Source organism: Apus apus, chromosome 13 (genome assembly GCF_020740795.1).
Source record: "Apus apus isolate bApuApu2 chromosome 13, bApuApu2.pri.cur, whole genome shotgun sequence".
NCBI lineage: Eukaryota > Metazoa > Chordata > Aves > Apodiformes > Apodidae > Apus > Apus apus.
The window spans coordinates 2,704,456-2,726,132 of record NC_067294.1 but is presented as its reverse complement, the minus strand read 5'-3'; the positions used below and the strand labels follow the sequence as shown (position 1 = coordinate 2,726,132).

Genomic DNA, 21,677 nt, shown 5'->3' with positions numbered 1-21,677 from the left:
GCGCAGGCGCGGCCCCGCCCCGCCGCGCACGCGCAGCCCCCGCCCGCGGCAGCCCCCCCCGCGCCTCCCCCCGCGGCAGCCGGGGCGGTGACGTCAGGCGCGGCGGCCATTACGGGTGTGCGGAGGCGCGGGCTGGGCTGCAGCAGAGCAGGGCGCCCGGCGGCCGCCGCACCCCAGCGCTCCGGGCCCTCCCACCCCCGTCTCGTCCTGCCGCGGCCGCCGCCGTTGGGAGCGCGGATCGCAGGGGCCTCCGAGGTGGTGCGGCAGCAGCCGGTGAGGAGGGGGCGAGCGGGATGGAGGAGAAGGTCTTCACCAAGGAGCTCGACCAGTGGGTGGAGCAGCTCAACGAGTGCAAGCAGCTCTCCGAGGGGCAGGTGAAGAGCCTCTGCGAGAAGGTGAGGGGGCCGCGGGGAGGCGGCGGGGACCGGGGCCGGGCGGCCGCTCGGCGGGAAGGCCGGGGAGCCGGGGGCTGCCGGGCGGGGGAGGTGCCTCCCGGCCGGGCCTGCGGGCGGGACGCGGGAAGAGCCGGCGGAGCGGGGCCCTGGGGCGGCCCGGCGGGGCCCTGGGGCGGCCCGGCGGGGCCCTGGGGCGGCCCGGCGGGGCCCTGGGGCGGCCCGGCGGGGCCCTGGGGCGGCCCGGCGGGGCCCTGGGGCGGCCCGGCGGGGCCCTGGGGCGGCTCGGCGGGGCCCTGGGGCGGCCCGGCGGGGCTGGCTGGCGGGTAGCGGGCCGGGGAGCCGGGCGGGCCCGCGCCCCTGTCCCTGCGCTGGGCGCCTGGCTCCGCCTCCCGCCTTCGCATCGCCTCCTAAAATGGCGCCGCTGCCGGGATTCTCGGGAGAGACCCCCGAGTGCGGCCGCCATCCCGGGGGGAGCCCGGCCGGCCCGGCCCGGCCCTGCCCTCGGGGCTGCCCCGCTCCCCGGGCGGGCTCGGCTGGGCGGGGGAGCCGTGTCCGCCGCCGGGTCTGGGGGGTCGCGAGTGAATCACGGTTCACGTTTTAAAGCAGCCCCCAAAGTGTAAGTTGTTGCAATGAAAATCTCACGGTAATCGGTTGAAAATTACACGGGGTAAAGAGCTGCTGTTTGAATGTAATGGCTTTGATTTATTTGTTTCTTCATGACATAAATAAGCACAGACGCATTTATTGCTAATTGAAGGGTAGGTTAGCTCGGGGACTTCGGTTTCTCTGCATAATATTCTGGGTTTCAAGAACTTCATAGAATAGACGGTTGAGATCCTGTATAGCCATTTATTTTTATGGTGATGGATTGAAAATGTTGAGACTTGGGTGTCAAAGGGCTGTGTTGACTGGGGCATTTATAGTTTTGAAAGGTCTTAAAATCAGCTCGGCATAGGTTGCCTTTTGGGAACTCAAGGAAAAAAATTGTTCTCATAGCATTCAGCTGTATTTTCCAATAGGATTCTAATTCTGGATGAAACTTAATACCTGAGCAGGATTTTTTGTTATGGAAGATTTTATGTATTCTTGCATTTCTAGACAGAAGGACGTAATATTTGTGGGCTGTTTGGGAACTAGAAATTAAGGAATATGTGAAGTTATTAATGTACTGGGTTCTAAAGAAGGCTGTGTACCTGCCATGAGAAGTAATTAGAGTATTTTCAATTTGGCATTGTGCCTTCACACAGCATGTTGTTTTTGGAAGCAGATTGTTTCCAGAGGACTGTCTATGAACTTACTAAAGAACTTGCAGTGGTTTTTGGCTAGGTAGGTTCTTGGTGGAGTCCAAATTTTTCTTGACTAGTATTCTAGCAACTTGAGACTAGTATTCTAGCAACTTGAGACTAGTATTCTAGCAACTTGAGACTAGTATTCTAGCAACTTGAGACTAGTATTCTAGCAACTTGAGACTAGTATTCTAGCAACTTGAGACTAGTATTCTAGCAACTTGAGACTAGTATTCTAGCAACTTGAGACTAGTATTCTAGCAACTTGAGACTAGTATTCTAGCAACTTGAGACTAGTATTCTAGCAACTTGAGACTAGTATTCTAGCAACTTGAGACTAGTATTCTAGCAACTTGAGACTAGTATTCTAGCAACTTGAGACTAGTATTCTAGCAACTTGAGACTAGTATTCTAGCAACTTGAGACTAGTATTCTAGCAACTTGAGACTAGTATTCTAGCAACTTGAGACTAGTATTCTAGCAACTTGAGACTAGTATTCTAGCAACTTGAGACTAGTATTCTAGCAACTTGAGACTAGTATTCTAGCAACTTGAGACTAGTATTCTAGCAACTTGAGACTAGTATTCTAGCAACTTGAGACTAGTATTCTAGCAACTTGAGACTAGTATTCTAGCAACTTGAGACTAGTATTCTAGCAACTTGAGACTAGTATTCTAGCAACTTGAGACTAGTATTCTAGCAACTTGAGACTAGTATTCTAGCAACTTGAGACTAGTATTCTAGCAACTTGAGACTAGTATTCTAGCAACTTGAGACTAGTATTCTAGCAACTTGAGACTAGTATTCTAGCAACTTGAGACTAGTATTCTAGCAACTTGAGACTAGTATTCTAGCAACTTGAGACTAGTATTCTAGCAACTTGAGACTAGTATTCTAGCAACTTGAAATGGTTACCATTTGATACGGTTTGTGTATTTAAAATTGTGTTGCACAAGTGGCAATGTCACTGCCTGTGTGTCTTTAGTGAGGCAGCAGTCCAGCTTCTTTCTTGTACTGCTTTGTTGGAGAGGGGAGTATTCCATTTGCCATCTTTTATAAACTGACACTAGTACGGGGTCCTGAATACAGGTGTGTTTGGTGAGGTTGTATGGTAACTTGCAGGAGCATGAGGAACAAAAACCTTCAAATTTACTGTGGGTTTTTGATAGGTAAAGGGTAGGCACACGGTTAGAAATTCCTTACAGAAGATACTGTAGTCCCAGTCATCATTGTTGTGCAAGACAACATTTTCATTTTTTCCAATTAAGAATGGAAATGAGGTCTATTTCTGGGAAAAAAAAAGCATAATTCTTGTCACCAAAATAATGGCAGATAAAAGGAAAGGTCACAGAAAGTTGTGTGTCTAACAGCTGTGTTTTGAGATGAGAAGTCTACCTGAAAAGTACCATTTAGCAGCAACTTCATGTTGCCTCAAGTTGGGTGGTGATAAGCCAGCTCCAGACTGAAGGTTGTGTTTTTCTGGGTAGCCTGATCCTGTGCTTGAGCTGAAATTCCCTCCCTCTCTCTGTTTTTGGTCAGCATTTTGCAGGATACGGACACAGGGCCTTTTATGTTACATGGAGGTGGTTTGTTGCTGATAACTACACGTGGATTTACTGGGACTTCCTGCTAAGAGTAGTTAAATTTCTACATGGTTGCTGATGTAAGGAATTGGAAGTAGGCCCTTGAAGTCCTGGGTTTTCCATCAGTTTGTCCCCTCAGGTGGGAAGTATGTGGAAGTGGGGTGTTTGTGTAATTCTGTGCTCTCCTGCAGAGGGACAGCATTTGCTCGAAGGTGGTTCCATGCTTACAGCACTGACTCAGAAACTTCTCCAGGTTGTGCTTCATATTTTGATTGTCTTCAGTAGTTTTGCAGGTATAATCACACCCAAAGGTTGTGTTTTTCCATAAATAGCTTAACGTGCTACGGACAATGTCAAATATAGCTATTGTCCCAAAGGTCAGATAAAGACCCTCATAGGTAGAAACTGTCACTCTTCACCACGTTGAGTTGTAGCCAGGGCTATTTGAAATAAATAAGTATTTGCAAGGGCTTTTCCCCAATAAGACTATTTGATTGGATGATATTCCTGACTGGTATTTCTTGATCTGCTGGGACTCCATTTGTGCAGACTGGTGCCTGTCTAATAAGAATAAGCCTAAGGGCTCTCATGTGTTTCAGTATTGGTATCTAAAGAACACGACGGGTATTTACAAAAATGGTAATTAAGTGTGACCATTCATACGTCCCAGTTACTTTGTTAGAGCATCACATTGTGCCCGGTTACCTGGATGATGGTGGTAACTGGGCAGAAATGTCTTCTAAGTCTAGGAATAATTTGTAACCATGAATAATACATAATACTTTCACGGAAGATTGAAAAAAAAATGAACCTCTGAGTGGCAGTGAAGCTGTTCTAGGCTCAATAGGTGTTATGTATTCTGTTACGTTGATGTGCGACTGGTTGTGCGTGCTTTGCCTGAGGATTTGATAAGTGTAAATTTTGAAGAAGTGGTTAAAATGTACAGTGTATAGACACTGCCATGTGTCAGCAGTGTTTGTCCTGTAACACTGAACTGTTTATTGACTGTTGTCTGTGAACAAAGCAGTTCAGGGAGGGCAGTATGCTACTGATGAGGCTGTCTTTGGGTCAGAATACACCCCCTGCAATCAAAGTTCAGTTCCTCTAACGCATAGAATGGGCAAGTTTTGTGGATCTCACTCTTGTGTTTTAAGCTGATACTGCCCAGAGATGTCTGCCCTGCTTTTTTTAAGAAAGAGAGAGGTTCTGGTTCCATTCTGCCTCCTCTGCTGTTGGGGAGTTACCTTAGCTGATTATTTTTGCCCAGAAGTGAATGTTCTGAACTGTTTCCAGCCATGTTTGTAAGGGCTTTTCCATGAGCTAGCTCTTCTCTTCCGGTATCTTTACATGTAACCATCGCATATAACTATTCTTCAGACATGCTGTAAATCAACCAAAAGCCCTGCCCCAACAGAATTTCCAGCTAGTGAGAGTTTCCATGGGGTGAGCTGTGTATTGGACAAGCTCTGTGTCCCTCCACCCCTACCCCTGGCAGAAGAAAACAGGGGTCTGGAAGACAGCATTTCAGTTCCTCCTTGCTACTGCATTGGCTTCTAGATTCACTAACAAGGGAGCCCTTGGATGGCTGGAGGAGGGACTGTGGGAGATAGGTAAGATTAAGGGCTTTTTTGCTGCTGCTTTGTTGAACATACCCAGAGATTAAGCCATTGATGATGGGTGCATATAGTTGTACCTTCCATCTCTGAAGAGTTACAGGTGTACTGTGAAAAGCTTTTTGTGACATGTTAATAACTGTGGTTTTGATTATTCTGGAACAGTTGAACAAAAACGATCCTTTATTCTCTTTTTTTTTTTTAATTGCTGGTAGTATAAAATGGAAATTATTCGTTGATACAAAAGGCAGTTGAAGTGTCAACCTCACCAGCCTTCTCACCTAGTCCTGATTATAACACTTTGATGTGCCTGTAAGAGTTTAGTCTTCTATGTACCAATTCTTGTAGCACCAGCAGCTTTCTAATTTTTTTCAATTCTAGGAAATTCTATAAAGTCAAATGCTGGTGTGGGATTTTTTGTTTTTAATTACAAATTAGTTTTGATCAAATTGGAGTGAAAGATCTTTTTGTGTTCTTTTAGAAGTTACTTTGGGCATAGCTTAAGATAACAGAAATAAGTCAGTGTGAGTTCCTACCTGCGTTCTACTAATTTAAGGCTTAGGACATGGATTGATGTCCTCTTCCAAATCTACCTGTGGTGAGGCTGTTGCCTCCTGGGATCTAATGACAGTGCTGCTCTGAGGTTGCTCCCTTGCCATTTCCAGTTAGTCACCCAGGCTGCCTTCAGCAGTGTAGAAACCTACCCTGTCTGGCTGGATCTGGCCTCGGACCCAAGGCTGTGCAAAGGGACTCAAGGGAGCAGGGATTCAAATTCCCTTGTCACCTAGGGACCCTTAAACATTGCACCTGTATTCAGGAACACAGTTGTTACCCTTGGTTCTTTTTCTTTAGGCATTGTGTTAAGCTGGAAGCACAGTTTTATTTCTGGCTAAAGAAATGCTGGAGCTCAACTGCTTATAGTCAGGTCTCCAATATTGCTGCTGGGTATATAAAAAAAATACCTTGTAATGCAGGTGTCACATGCTTGCTGGTTGGTTTTGAGGTGCATTTCTTGAGTTAGACACATGCCTGCCTCAGCCTCCTGTCATCCTGCCTGCACCTCATGACATCCCTGTGCCCAACTGTGGTTGGAGTTGTTTGAGCAAAGGGGTCAAAAACCTTCTGAGTTCCATCTGCAAGTCCATCTTCATGTACCAGGCACAATTAGTTTGGCAAGAGCTTTAGCCTATTTCTTTGTTTTCACAACTTGAGTGATACAAAAGCAATTCAGCTTGCTTCTGCAGAGGGGATTGCAGACTGTTTCTAACTGGTCAGCTTCATGCATTGCTATTGTTGCTTGTGTTTCTTGGAACTTCCATGTAGAGAAAGCATCTGGATTTCTTGAGCCATTTCACCTCCTATATTTTTTTAAAGATTTTTCTAAACATTGTTTTTCTTTTAATTCCAAGTTAAAGACACCAAGATCTTTCATATGAAGCAAAATAATGACATTGAGTTCTTTCAGAGGACCCCCTTCCTATCCTCGTTTTCCATTTGGTCTTGTCAGCTACTAATACTTAAATGCAGTTCCCCTTTCCTTCTCCAAAGCCTGCCCCTGAGGGAAAGAGCAGTCCTTTCAGTAATGCTGAGCAGGTAAGGCTGCTAATAATGATTTTTCGAAATAGCAGTGTTGAGGGGACTATCAAGGCTGCGAATGCTGTCAGTCATTCCTTTGTAGTACAGAGGAATGGGGGGGGGTTACTTGGCAAAAGTCCACACCATGCACACTTTCTTGTAGACCTTCTAGAATTTACAGAGGATAAAGGAAGGTGGTTGCCTCATGTAATCTTAGATGCAGTGCTGGCATTAGGATTGATCTTGTGATTAACTAGTCTCTCTTCTAACCAAATGTTATGCTTTTTTGGTTAGTTAATTGCCTATTCTTGCTCACTGAGAAATGGTCATTGATACATAAGCTACTAAACTTTCATGTGCTTTGAATTAAAACAAAACTAATGTGTGCATTTGTTAGTTGCATTTGCCCTAGCCCAAGAAAATTAAGGTCTACAAATGTGTAGTGACCACACCGTGAGACAGGTGTGCTCAGGAGCTGCACTGTGACTCTTTGACCAGGCATGTTTTGTTTTCCTTCTCAGAGTTCTAAACTTTCAGTACTGCTGCCAGTGAAAGAGATGAGAAACGGAGGCATAGGCAGTAGTCACACAACCAGAGAGAAAGCAGATTGGGGATCCTCTGTTTCAGTCCTGGGCAGAGAAGCTCCTGTGTTTTTTTTCCATGTGGATGGTTAACCCTGTTTTTACTCACTCTGGAATACTAAATAATTAAATGTCAGTGAGGAGCTTTGAATTTTATTTTTATTCTTGCTTACACATTTACATTGAACTCCTTAGTGGATTTTGAAGTTCAGCATGAATCTGTTTGCCATTAGTGTCATATGTAACACAACTGCTGCTGATCTTCACAGAAGGGTGATGATGTCGGAGGCCTCATTTATCTAGTTTTGTTTAAGTTGTCAGACAGTGAATGAAAACACCTTTTGCTCCAAAAATGGTGAGCCCATCTTTGTCTAAATATGTTCTCTTTTCTCTGGAAGTACGGGGTGGGGGGGAACGCCTGTATTGAAGGAAACAAATGCTGCACTCTGCAGAAGACTTGCTGACTGTAATGGATGAATTTGCTTGGAACTGGAATCTCTTCCAGGCCACGATGTTTGGCCAGCTAAAACCAGTATTCATCCCAATTAGCTGATCATTGTGTCTTTAGTCACATCCTGTGCAGCTTGATGACAGGAAATTATGGGTGTGGTTGAACTCTTCGATCTCTTAAAAAATGGCTTAATGGTAACTACAGATACATCTTTTTACTTGGTTACAGTGGATGCTTCTCAACACACTTTACTAGACAGCCTGGTGGGTTGCAGGTGTGAGTTCTGGTCTGCCAAGAATGACACGTTACCATCTGCAACCATGACTTTGGAGCTATGTTGTCTAATTAAAATAATGGTTGTATTTCCTTTACTGAGCTAGTGCTAATCTGTTGATAAGTGCTTTGCAGCACTGGTTCATGGCTGTGCAGCTGGATCAAGCATTGTACTGCAATTCTAAAAAGCCACAGTAATGTTTACAGCTTTTTCTTTTTTTTTTTTTCCTTTCTTTCTTTTTCTTTCTCCTTTGTGCCCCTGAGTTCTTCAGGGTAGATATTTGGTTTGAGCTGTCAGAGCCCCTGCAAGTGTGTATGGATCTAAGAAGTCTAGTAGTCCTTGAGAAATAACTGGTGTGTTCTGGAAAAGTGGAGGAATTTGGGTACAGATGAATTCAGAGGATTTTTCAGAAATGGACCACTGGAATGAATTCTGTGAGGCCAAGCTGATGATATTCTCTGCTCGTGAGGGAGTCTGGCTTGTCTTCAGCATAGACTTGAGAAAGAGAATGGATGGTGGATAACCTTTATGGCCTTTGACTCTGAGCCTTAATCTGTGGCATGTAAGGTAAAAATACATGCAGGGAACAAGGGAAATAGATGCTTCTGCATACATACAACTAACGTTGTGAAGATCTGAAAATTATATGACAGTAGCTTTAATGGTTGTGCAGTTAAAAAAATTCTTATCCCTGATTGTTCATTATAAAACGCAGAGTTTACATTCGGATCTTGCATTGCCTTAAAACAATGAAGATAACATTTGTATTTTAAGAGCAGTGTTTTGCATAAAAGATGTGCTTTGTAAAGAAAGGCAGCAAAACAGTGTTTGACTGTTCCTTTGGCCATTTAAAAGATGTGCAGCAATCCAGGAATGTTTTAGTTCTTAAATACTCTATTCTATTTTTATGCAGTACTACTTGCTTTACAATAAAGTGAAAAAGTTGTTGTTTTCTTGTGTGTTTAAACCAGTGTTGGTTTTATTCTTGTTGTCTTTTGGATGTTTAGGTATTGTACAAGTTGTCTCTTTGCAGTGAAACGCTGAGTAAGCCAATGTTTCAGATATCAGGTAGGAAAAAATTCCAGTCAGTATGACTAAGCTGAAGTGTATTTGATACGTGCTTATTGTTAGAACTTGGAGACTGCTCTAAGGAAAATACGTGACTTTTCACCTTGGCAATTGTTGTTTATGGCAGCAGTTTACATAGTTCTTACTGCTCTTCTTGTGCAACTCTTCTCTTACAGCTGCAAGTTTTTTCTGCATTGGACTTTGTTGATGATCAGCTGTAAAACTAGCATTTATCAGTTTGATAGAATGAGTTATTTTCAGTCTTAATCTGTATGTATTTGTACTTCAATTTGAAATTGGAGTATGAAGGGTTGAAAAATACTTAGTCTTGTAATTGCAAGGTAATATGCTGGGGACATTCAATCATAGAATCATCGCAAGGTAAACTTTCTGTGGTGATGGGCACTTCTGAGGTTTGAAGAGATCTATGGAAGTTCAGGGTGTCTTAAGAATTGTTAAGAACTGAAAAAAGACTGAAGCACTAATATGTGTTCAAGAGAACAGTTTCAGAATTGTGCAACTGTTTATTCTAGTGATAGGCAATGAAACCTGGATGTTTCAAAATGCTGCAAAGGTGTTGCACTATTACCCTTCTTGGCAATCGGTCATGGGGTTTTTGAAGTACAGGGAATCACCTGTGTGTCTCTCCACATCGGGTGGTTTCACCAAGGAGCACTCTATTGAAGGCTGCTGAAATGCTCCGCTACATCCTTGCCATGAGGAAATGTGGGAGAGCTGCTGGTGGGAAGCTCAAGAAGGAGGAGTTGGGAGGATGGAGGTTTTTTGCTTTGCTCTTTTAATGGAGCTAATTTAATGTGGAAATGTGAGGTATGGCTGCTAAGCCGCTTGTTGGTGCCTTGTTTTCAGGGTGTTATTTTTTCCCCACTCTCCGCTCTGCTGAAGCCCTTCTGTAGAGGCACATGTACTGCTTTGGCACTTCAGGACATGCCCCTGTCAATGCTGTGGGACATGATAAGAGTGTAAATGGGCTAAGCAGTTCATGAGGCAGTACTTCAGAATGTGGAAATAAGGAAATCCCTGCACCAGCGTTCCTCCTGCAGGATTTAAATAGCGATTTCTTTTTAGCAAGTTGACCTGGAACAGTCTTTTTCCATCAGAGTAGCTGTCTGACTTATCTATGTCTTTGCTCGTGTGCGTATCTGAGTGATTTTAATATTGCAAAAAAACGAGGAAGCAGCGACTGCCATTTTAATCTTGGTCAGCATAGATGTTGCATCCCTTTGATGAAAAATGAATGCTGCATTCCTTGTGCAGTGCTTCCAGCACGTAAAGAAAACATGGCAGTGGAAAGTTTTCTAATTAAAGAGGTTTTATATACATATATTGAAGCCCTATAAGTATCTGTAATGTTCTCTGTCAAAAGGAGAATTAAGAGGGCTAATGCTTCTGAATGTAACAGAGTATTAGAAGAGGGTCAAGCTGTTAAAACACCTTCAAAACATCCGGTGAGAGTCACTGCATTAAAATGAACTTAAGTCAGGCTATCTTAAAATAAATCTGCACTTTTAGACTCTACCACAAGCCAGCAATGACCTATCTTTAGTACTAGGCACAGCACGAGTGGAAACTGTCATATGAGATTGACTTTTGGTGTAAATATGTCTGCAGAGTGAGTTGCTTATTCGGTCATATCTAAAGCTCTGTGCTGTTCAGGTGCTTAACCATGGCTGCATTTTTGCATTGCTTTCCAGTGTTGAATGAAATGTTGATTTTTGTGTATTTCTTGTTTGAAGTGGTGACAGTGGTGGTGAGCCTGGACAGTGTGCAGAGATGACTGTCAGGGGTGTAAGTCACTGTCCAGCTAATGGCTTCAGGAATAGGGTGGAAACTTGGGCACAGCAGCATGTTCTTAATAGCTTGGCTTATGTCAATACCCAATATTTAAAACACTGTCTGGATTTTAACTTCAAATGTTTCTTTCTTAACTTCTTAAAATCTAATGTTCTTCAAATAATGGTGATTTTTTTTTTTTTTTTTCTCCTAGTGTCTCAAAATACTTCTTTGCTTATCAGAGGCCCCCAGTCAGTATGCTGCTGTGGTTGTCAGGTTAAGTTTGAGAAGGTTAAGGAGAGTGACCCTAAAATGATTGTGGTATTGCTTTTCCATCTTTCTCTTACACTAGAATATTTTAATTTCAGTGTGGCCTGTGCACAGGTGGTGTTTGGTTCTGTTTCTGCAAGTCCTATGGACATCTTGGGTTTTAAAATAGAATATAGTTTGTGTGTGTTCTCTTGTCAGTCTGTTATGAGGTAAAAACATGATCCTTTTTGAATAGGAGCATTTGTGCTTGAAAGGCATAGAAATAATAGAAAGTAGATGTTAACTTGTTACTATTTATATTCCTAATACCCTCTTGATTTAGAGAATTATTGTGGCATGTGTTTGGTGACTGTTTTGAGAACAAACTAACAACTGGCAGCGTGATAGGATGATTAAGGAATTTTTGCATTATTTAAAAATTACCTTTCTGGTGCTACATTCAGCTTCTGCTTCTTCATACAAATTGCTTCTGCCTGCAACTTTTAAACCAATTTTGTGGGGAAAAAAATTACTAGGACAGAGATCTGTTTCTCTGCTTTGGTTTATAAAGATGCAACTCGGTGTTATTTGTCTGTGCTTAAGCACAAAACTTGTTCAAAAAGTTTTTGCAGGTAATCTACCTACTTTGCAATTACTGATATCACTGGATGTTAGTTCCATTCTCACTTCTACTTTTTGCAAATCTTTGTGAACTTCTTCAGTTCCAGCAGTGGTGATCAATACTTCATGGAAATATTGTTCTAAAAAGTCTGAGGTGTTTGGTTTTTTCCTAGGCTGGGAATTAATATTAAAATGCCCTCCTCATTGAGAGAAGTAGACACCAAAACCAATTTCTGATGCTAATACAGAATTGTATAAAGCAAATTTTGTCTTTATTTAAAGATAGTCTTATGCCAAGTGCCTCAGACAAGGAAGGGACAAGAGTTGATGACAAAGGCAAGTAGGAGAGAGCTGGAAGTGGTAGAGCATATTTTGAATAAAATGACTGTTCCAGGAAAACTAACAATTTATGTGGGTTTTTTTGTTTGTTTTGTAGGCTAAAGAAATTCTGACAAAAGAATCTAATGTACAAGAAGTGCGATGTCCTGTCACAGTCTGTGGAGATGTCCACGGACAATTTCACGACCTCATGGAACTTTTCAGAATTGGAGGCAAATCACCAGACACAAATTATTTGTTTATGGGGGACTATGTTGACAGAGGCTATTATTCAGTTGAAACAGTCACATTGCTTGTAGCTCTTAAGGTAACACTTCTCTGCTGTACAACTCTATATAAAACATGTATAATTATTATCCTGGCTACACTTAATATCTGTTATGAATGGTACTGGATTGTTTTGGTAGATTCAAACCTGAAATGTTGGCTGTCTTAGTTTTCTGAGATACTTCTGAAAAAATACTAACTTTCAGGTGCAGTCCTGGGTAACTTTTTCTAAAGTGAGTGCTGCATTTTTATTTTTTATAAGAATTTGCTTGGAGAGATCAGCTTAGTGCACAGGTGTAGTAAAGTCCACTGCAACAATGAGTAAAATTTGGAAATCATCTCGAAAGCATTTGGCAGCTCAACAAAGGTTATAATTGAATCCTTATCTTATAAGGGGTTTGGTTTTGATTGCTTTATTGACATATGATGGGGTTGAGGGGTGCAGTTCTGGTTTTTGGGAAGACACGCACATTTTGATGTCTCTAACAGAAACTGTTCTGTTTAGGTCCGTTACCGTGAACGTATCACAATTCTTCGAGGGAACCATGAAAGCAGGCAAATCACACAAGTATATGGTTTCTATGATGAATGTTTAAGAAAATACGGAAATGCAAATGTTTGGAAATACTTTACAGACCTTTTTGATTACCTGCCTCTAACTGCCTTGGTGGATGGCCAGGTATGTTGCAATTTGACTAAGTTAAATATTACTAGTTGTAAGAGCGATTAACACTGTATTCTGTCAGCTCTTAACTTTAGAGGAATCTCTTGCCATTTTTCTCCTAATAATTTATACCAAGTAATTGTAATTGCACTGATATAATTAATACAAATGCATGAGATAAACTTCATATATCTTAACTCTTCCAGATTTTCTGTCTACATGGTGGCCTCTCCCCATCGATAGATACACTGGATCACATCAGAGCACTTGATCGCTTGCAGGAAGTTCCCCATGAGGTACTGAAAAAAACATTTCCTGAACTCGTGGTGGGCTTCATGACTCAGCTTATGTTGGGTAGCTGGATACAGGTTGAAAATGAAATTCAAAACAACTTGGCAATATAAAAGGGCCCTTCTGTACTAGGTTGCTGGGCCTGTTTTAAGGAAAACTAAGGAGCGTGTTCTTGTCCAAAGTAAGAGATGTTTTAGTGTTCCTGGAGTCTCAGCAGGTATCACCACTTAATGGGCTCAGAGGAGAGGACTATTGCTATGAATATTAACTTTTTGACAGGACTTCCAGCTGCACTGGCTGTTGTAGTTGGTCATGGGTTTTATTTAGGTCTTAAAGAGATGCTGCAACAAGTTGTGCAGGACGTGTGTCTAGGTTTCTTAACACTCAATTTCTGAAATCTCTTCAAAATCTCTTACAGGGTCCAATGTGTGACTTACTATGGTCAGATCCAGATGATCGTGGTGGCTGGGGAATTTCTCCTCGAGGTGCAGGTTATACATTTGGGCAGGATATTTCAGAAACCTTTAACCATGCTAATGGCCTTACATTGGTTTCAAGAGCTCATCAGTTGGTAATGGAGGTAAGCAGGACAGCCTGGTAGGGTCCTCAGTGTGTTACTACTGCACAGCCTGTGTCACATGTGGATATCCAGCTCAGAGTCTTCCAGAAGCTCTATTTTGACAGTATTCATGCACTACTGAAGGAGCTTCTCAGTTTGACATTGGAGTAACCTTTATTTTGGCCTTTTTTTCTGAAAAATTTACAGTAATGTCCCAAAACAGACTTTGCAGTAAGTGTGTTGTTGCATTTCTGTATGGATAAAAAGGTTCTTAAAATATAAACGCTGAGTCCCATGATAAGAAAATACGCACAAATGCCTCTGCCTTGAAAAAAGATGTATTTGTCCTTTTTACCTTGGATGTGTCTTTAGGTATCCATGACAGTTAAGACTTTTAAGTGTATGTCTGGATTCTGGTTTTAGTGATCACAGCTAAAGTTTCAGAACACACTGTGTATTTCAGAACTGCTCTTTTAATTTTTTTAACATTGAGGTAGTGGAGAATTCTTGGTGATTTTTTTTTTTTTTAAATAGTTTAGCTCATGCTTCTTAGAAGCAAGATGGGAAGGCTAAAATTTCTTTTTATCCCTTTTCTCTTGAGAAGACACTGATGTAGCCCTGATCTTATTTAAAATGATGCTACAAATGCCACCTAGGATTTTGTGTGTTAAAAATTCAGTGTAGTAGTCAGATGGTTGGATGGAGTACAACAGATTAATTGGGCTGTCATTTGTTTTTTTCCCCTCTCCAGGGGTACAACTGGTGCCATGATCGGAATGTAGTAACCATTTTCAGTGCTCCAAATTATTGTTACCGTTGTGGCAACCAGGCTGCAATTATGGAACTTGATGATACTCTAAAATACTCCTTGTAAGTATGATTTAAAATTATATTGCCCATGGTTTTAAGATCGTTGCTTTAGCACTATGTAACACTTAGTTGTTCTGTTAAGGTATGGTTTTTCTCTACATGTTTTTGGGAGGTGAAGTGAATATGGAACTGTTGCATCTAAAGTCTTGGAGTCAAGTATCTGGAACAGTTGTTGACATCTTGTCTCAGATTAAAGTGAGACTCCTCGTTTCTGTTTTGTGTAACTGGAGTTTAATGAAACACTCCAGAGGTATGAGATAGTACTCTGTCACATCTGAGGTTATGCTCTCCTGTCAGTCTTGGGCAAGAGACTTCTGGAATCTTTGAATCCTTCAGAAGTTAGAATGTCTGCTTTTTAAATGATACTTCTAATGAACTGCTTCAACAGCAGCTTTACTAGTAAACAAGACAAAAGCATTGTGTAAATTACTCCCTTTGATAATTACTGTAGACTTGAACTTTCTAAATGCATACTAGTGTTTGGCCAATCTCTGGGACTTAAAGCTAAGATTAATTTCTGCCCAGTCCTTAGTAGTAAGAGGAGTCTGAGGTATTTGGATTATAAATACATACAATAGAATCCCAGACTGGTTTGGGTTGGAAGGGACCTTAAACATCATGTAGATCCAGCCCCCTGCGTAATGCAGGGACACTTCCCACTAGAGCAGGTTGCTCACGAGTGGAAGAAGTTGTAATTGACTGGAAAAAAAAAAAAAGAAGGAAGCAACTTACCTGTGACTGTGTTTCATGTCTAAAACATACCTGGCTGTAAGGGGAGCTCCTGTGGTGTCACTGATGCCTGTGCTCTTCAGTTTGCAGTTCGATCCAGCGCCGCGCAGAGGTGAACCGCATGTGACCCGTCGCACCCCAGACTACTTCCTGTAAAGAGCTTTTAGACCTGTACAGTATTGCCATGAACCATATGTTGACCTAAGGAACACGGGAAGAGCAACAGTAACTCCAAAGTGTCAGAAAATATTTAACATTCAAACTTGTTTTCACATGGACCAAAAGACGTGCCATATTCAAATACAAAGCCTCTTGTCGTCAACAACTGTGACCACTTTAGAATGACCCAGTTCATTGCATGCTGAAGCAACATTGTTGGTCAAGAACCCAGTTTCTGGCATAGCGCTATTTGTAGTTACTTTTGCTTTCTCTGAGAGACTGCAAATAATAAGATGTAGACATTAACACCTCGTGAATACATTTAACTTTCCATTTAGCTATAGCTTTATTCAGCATGACTGTAGATAAGGGTAGCAGCAAACAATCATTGAAGCTTAAAGAACATTTTTAAACTAAGTACCAAGGCCTCATATTTGTTCTGAAACTGTTTGTTTGTTTTATTTTCAGGGAATACTGTTTAATTTAATTGTATTGATTTTTTTTTTTGTCTGCACTCAGTGCCCTCTTCCACTCCTTGCCCTACCATATTGTCCCTTGTAATTGTCCAAGGATAGTGAATTACTTTGAACAGAACTGTTTTTTTCTGTAAAACAATGTTACTGCAGGACAGAGCTGCAGTGTTTTTCATAATAAACTTGTGAACTAAGTATGGAAAAATGTCAAATTCTAATTGCATCTCAGGTCAACTGTGGTTTAATAAACTAATGTGTAGCTGGATGGGTATTACAAACTTGCATAGAAATCTTAAATAACTAAAACAGAGGTGATTGGAGTGTGCTGGAAACCCCTGACCTTTAGAGTTCTGTCCCAGGCAGCTACCTGGCCATGGATGTTGTGCAGCTGAGAACAGAGCTGCCTGGTACTGATATGTAGCTCCTTTCCTCTCGGTGCTCTGTTCAAAAATGGAAGAATCCAAGAGACCTTAATGGATTGAGCATGGCTTTTTTTTTTTTTCCAAGTGTAAATCCAAGTTATTTACAATGTAGGTGCTAATACTTAAAATAATTTTCTGAAAAACCAAGAATAAAACCAGTTTTCTAAATATTAAAGGAAATAACTTGAAATGTAGTACTATGTGTATTGCCCAAGCTTCCCTTCTGAAAAACAGTGGTATGTGGTTTATGTGAACTTCTCTTCCAATGGTTCCTTTCTACTGATCTGCTTCAGAATTTGAGTCCTGATTTTTATTGTTTTGTGCAAAATAGAAGTTCAGATTTTATGCTTTCATAAGGCTTGTGCTTGAAATTTAATGGGCATATCTTAAAAACACTTACCTGGCTGTTGTTTTAATTCAGGGCTCTTAATATTCATATTGTTTAAGAGACTTTCAGTTCCTCAGACACAACATAGACTTTTCAGCAACACTGAGGATTGTGACTTTTTTTTGGGTTACTCTGCTTGCCTCTAAGGGAGAGTACAGAAATTTTGCCCATGTCCAACTTACCTGGAGGCCCAGTCCTAGACACACACTTTGGGGCTTCCTTGCTTTTCTGCTGGAAACCACTGAATTCTCCAACTTGCAAAGAACCAAGCATTACTTCATCCCTTTTCTGAAAAGCTTAAGTAGTTGCTCTTTTCTTTAGCAAAAACGCAGTTTTGTCTTGCAGGTTGAGTTCCAAATGGTTTCTGGAGAGTGCTCAATCTTCTGCAGTTTGATCTCCTATGAAAAAAAGTGCATACTAAAAATAATGCATCTGAAGTGTCTTAATTTTAGTATACCAGGAGCTTTTGCTTTGATTGCTGTTAAAAAAAACAACACACTTTGCTTTAGAGAGTGGTTCACTTGAAATTCCTTCTGCTTGCCGTTCTCTGTAAATGTTTTTGTAGCTAGAACCTGGTGACTTAACTGACACCATTCCTTCAAGAGTAATGACTTTGCCCTATTTTCTGCTTTCCCTGGTATTTGTGACTCATCTGCTCAGGAGTGGAGCAGCCAGTTCATTTGTTCAGTTTCTGTACACAAAGTGTTAGTAAAGTCAATGGAAAATGTTGACAGTCACTCCAGGTTTTGCACTTTACCCCTGTAATTAAGCTGGGACAGGCCCTTTGAAGATTACATTGAGAATAACAGATTGGGAACAAAAAGAAGTTGCTGTGATGGAGATTGGCCACCAGCATGTTTGGAAGATTCAAGAGGAGAAGGACAACTTCAAGTATAAATTATTATTGTCTGATTTATTGGTAATTGGTTGCTTAAAGTTCACCTGAGCAAAACTTCCTTCTAACTGTGGTGGACACTGGCTGTGGAGAAGGGAGCATAATTAGGGTTTTTGTTTGCTTTGGTGATCATGGTTGGTGTTCCCTTCTTCACTCTAAAGACTGGTAAATTCTAGGGAATGTGAAGCAGGACTAGCTGGAAATCCCATATTGTGGTAATACAATGATACTGTTTTAAGCAGGATAGTTAAACCCAGTGGTTAGAGAAGGGCTGGCACTGGGATGTGACTTGTCAGAAGGCAGTCATGAATGGAACTTGACACTTCTCTACAAACCACTCCAAAAACTTCCCCTTTTTACTTCTGTTTCTCAGAATTTTGATAAAATCAGTAGAATCCTGTTGTTGGACAGATGTGGGAGGCTTTTGAGCTTTCCATACAGCGTTTTCCTTATCTCACACTGCATGGTGTCCTGGCACTTGGCCATTGATCTGAACTGGGGATCAGACTGCAGTAGACAGCCTTCACATATGGATGGAGGCCTGTTCTGAGCTAAGGAGTCGTTAAGTCAACAGGAGACTAAATTACACTCCTACACAGGAAAACAGATGGCAATTTTGTTTTTGAAAGGAAATAGGAGGTAGATTTGAAGTGTATATATTTGCCAGGATTTTGCCCCTGCCTGTTCCCATCCTGCCCTCCATTTCCCCCTCCCATGACAATCCCAGATCTCTGCAGAGCCCCAGGGAAGGGGACTGGCTGAGGGGCAGATCTATGTGTGGAGATGGACATTTTCTCCAAGGTAAATCAGGGGGGCTGTTTGTGATCTCATGTCTGTGTCTGATTGTTTCCCGCTGCTGACAGCTGCGCACCTGCTCAGTTTCTGGCTTAAAGTGCCTGGGCAGTGTTGCCCCTTTTACATCTCCTGACACTGTCCTGTAAGGATACTTACTTAGCACATGGGCAAGGGAAGGCAGAGCCACTTACCTTGTTCCCCACATGTCCAATGGCAACAGGGTGAATTTTACCCCAAGAAAAAAGGTGGTGGCTGTATGTATTGCTGGTGAAAGCTCTGCTATTTCATCTGCCTGTATTTCAGTATGGTTAGTATCCAAAGCCCATCTGGAAATGGTAGGAGAGAAAAGATTTCTGAGAGCTACTGATGCCCACTAATCCATGCTTCTGTGTTTCACCTGAGGGTTTGGGTTTTTTTTTTATAGTAGTAAAGTCATTTTCATAAGGTAAGTATGTGTTAAGAGTCTGGGACAGAGGTTTTGCTCTGGTAGTTTAGGAATTCAGCCTAAATCTTAAAGGCAAAGGATTTCCTCATGTTCAATACAAAACTGTTACACAAGTGCTACATTTATTTTGGGCCTTTGTTCATAGTTCAAAAAACACACCCCTCTCTTTTTCCCCTCTCGCTCCCTCATCTTCATTTCCTTAGTAACACTGGAGCATGGTTCTGCTGTTGGAGGAGCTGTGACCCAGGGAGCAGGAGGGGGCTGAAGAGTAAATGCACTTGTTATTCTGGAAAAATGGTCTGTAGGAAGAGGTGTGTGTGAGCAACTCACCATTTTGAATTTCAAATTAAATGCTGCTCCAAATTCAAGGTGTGGCTCCACCCTTGCCACCTCCTTATGTACCTGTCACTCATTTATCACTTTTTAATTGCATGGGTTTTATCTGTATGCTGAGCACCTGCCTGTTCCAGGGGTTTTGCACAGGTTAAAGGAATGTTTTTTGAAGTCCATTAGAACATGTAGTGTGCCTTCTGCATGTGCAGCCATCACTACAGGGAGTATTAGTTCTCTGCAAGTTCCAGAAGGTTGGAAACAGGTAAAGTGTTAACAGCAATCTTTCAGTACCTGGGAATACACTCAAAAAGCCCTGCAGAGTAAGCACTCATGAGTCAGCTACTGTGGTGGTGTTTTTTTTTTTTTTAAAGTTATTTTAGTGCTCTAATTCATTTGGCTGTGCTCCTTTTGGAGGAGAATAAAGGCAAGCTGCTCTCTTGAGCAAGGGACCAGAGTTCTTTGGCATATATACAGGAAAAAAAGGCTGAAACAACACTTTTGGTTTTAAATTAAGCAGTGCTGCCTGTTTTAGCTTTTTAAAACCTGTGCTGTGGCTTAAAAGCTTTATTCTTTAAGATGGGTTGAACTAGAGCTCCTGATCTCTTAATTACTCTGATGAACACAACTGCTTTTGGATGAAGATTAACCTGCTTGCTGCTGGTGTATAAAACATTGATCACTAACAGTACCTAAATACTAGATTGACCAACATATGGGAAACCAGGCTGGACATAAGAGCATTTGGAATAAGAGGGCAGTGGAGCCACTGGGATAGGTCTGGGCAAGGCTGCAGGATATTATAAATTAGTCTTGGGAGTTTCCAAGGCTGGGGTAGAAAATGTCACCTCTTTGGTCCTCTTGTATACATCATCTTGTCAACATCTTCCTCATCAGATTTCCCCAAACACAACTGTTTTATTTTGAAGGCGTTATTTTTTGTTCCTGTTTTTTAAATCTTCATTAAATATATAAACTATTTTCTGGGTTATTAATTTAAAAACAAAAGTGATGACTGCTCAAATGGGACTGTACTGTTCCAATGAGTAATTGCATGATCAATTGGGCTGAAAGGCTTTAGCCTGGCTCCCAACTGCCTTTATTTTTCAGGACTCTGAAAAAATACCCACCAACCCCCTGCCTGATCATCCAACCTGCTGTGAAACCCCCTTCCAGTGCTCTTCTCTGCCTCCTTCTTTTATGAAGAGAAAGGGAGGGCAGTAGGAGCCTTGTCTTACAGGATCCTACAGTGTTCATTCCACACTTGACCCACTTTGCAGGCAGCTCTGCTCCTTTTCCACTGCCAGTCGTACCCAGCTGTAGCTCAGCCATCTCAAAATGCCATTGGGCTGCCCCTTTTCCCCTGCAATATCTTTTTAAAATGCTTGCCTGGTTTCTGAAATGCACTATAGTTATTCCCATGGACTTGGAAACCTCAAAGCAAAAGCTCTTTGTCATCTGTGGTGTCAGAACCAGCCTAGAATATACTCGTTTGGACTTTGAACAGCTCCAAGGTTGAAGACCAGTGCCAGGCAGCCCTTGAAAGCCGAACTAGCTCATTTACCCTCCCGCTCGGTTATCAAGGATCTTCACAACTTCATACAGTGTAGTAAAATAGCTCTTAAAGCAAATCTACTCCTGTCTTCCAAGAGGAGCACATCACTTGGCGGGTCGGCCTTGCTGGCTGCTCCCTCATGCCTGCCCCGGTGCCTCCCGTTCCCCGCAGCCAGCGCCGGCGCCACCGCGCGGCAGCGTCCCCGCTGTGCCGGGCCGTGCTCAGCAGGGCGGAACGGCCAGGGTTTTCTGTAATCCTGCAGCCCCAACAGGCCGGAGGCTCTCACGGCAGCACCTTCCCCAGCGCCAAGGCAGCCCCAGGAGCTGCAGGATCCGGCCCTGGCGCCTCGGGGCAGCCCAGCTGGTTTCGAAGGATGTGAGGGCACCGCTGGTACCAAACTCGGTCTGTTTAAGTAAGTGGAGTGAGGGTGAAGTTAGGGCATCGATGCTGCAAATATGCCTGGTAGGTGTGCTCCTGTCTTTAATCTTCCCCGCTCATCTTCAGTCTTCTAAAACTATCCTGAATCCCTGTAGTTATGTAGGAGGAATATGAGCATTGTTAGAGGATGAAACAGAAGCTGATAAAGAAAATAAAGCAATTGATGCCTATTTGACAGGATCTGGTTATTGAGATTTGCCAATCAGTGTTAATTGGATGTTCATCCAACCAGTGGGCTCTGCCACCCACCATCTGGTGACATTGGGGTACAAATTGTGTGACAAGTGACACTTCTTCAAGGATGCTCCTGTAATACAAGCCTTGATTAAGTGGAAACACCATAATTAGGGTTGTACTGAGAAGAATGTTCCTCTTCTGCAATGTTCCAAGATTGCTTAAGACAGAGGCCCAGGCCTTTGAGCTCAGCAGTGTCTTTCTACCATATCTCTCACATGACTAATTCGGGTGTTTTCTGGCTTTACACTGAACCAATCAGGTACTTTTTTTTTTAATTTGTTGATATGGCTGTTTGACTTAAAAAACGTTCCCCACCTTTTTGTATTCCTGAAA

At 42.3% G+C, this 21,677-nt stretch overlaps 1 protein-coding gene across 1 annotated transcript; it reads left to right on the top strand.

Annotated features, from left to right (window-relative positions):
- The first annotated feature begins 100 nt into the window (after nt 1-100).
- Nucleotides 101-16,104, top strand: PPP2CA (protein phosphatase 2 catalytic subunit alpha). Its single transcript, XM_051630971.1, has 7 exons — nt 101-395; nt 11,925-12,134; nt 12,600-12,773; nt 12,965-13,054; nt 13,468-13,629; nt 14,360-14,478; nt 15,291-16,104. The coding sequence occupies exons 1-7, from the start codon at nt 294-296 to the stop codon at nt 15,361-15,363; spliced, it is 930 nt and encodes a 309-aa protein (XP_051486931.1). The 5' UTR covers nt 101-293; the 3' UTR covers nt 15,364-16,104.
- The last annotated feature ends 5,573 nt before the right edge of the window (nt 16,105-21,677 follow it).

Bases quoted from the DNA above. Each gene is read 5' to 3' on its own strand.
- PPP2CA (XM_051630971.1), top strand. From the start codon at position 294: ATGGAGGAGAAGGTCTTCACCAAGGAGCTCGACCAGTGGGTGGAGCAG. The intron at 12,774-12,964 runs GTATGTTGCAAT...TAACTCTTCCAG, and splicing joins CTGCCTTGGTGGATGGCCAG to ATTTTCTGTCTACATGGTGG. The intron at 13,055-13,467 runs GTACTGAAAAAA...AATCTCTTACAG, and splicing joins TGCAGGAAGTTCCCCATGAG to GGTCCAATGTGTGACTTACT.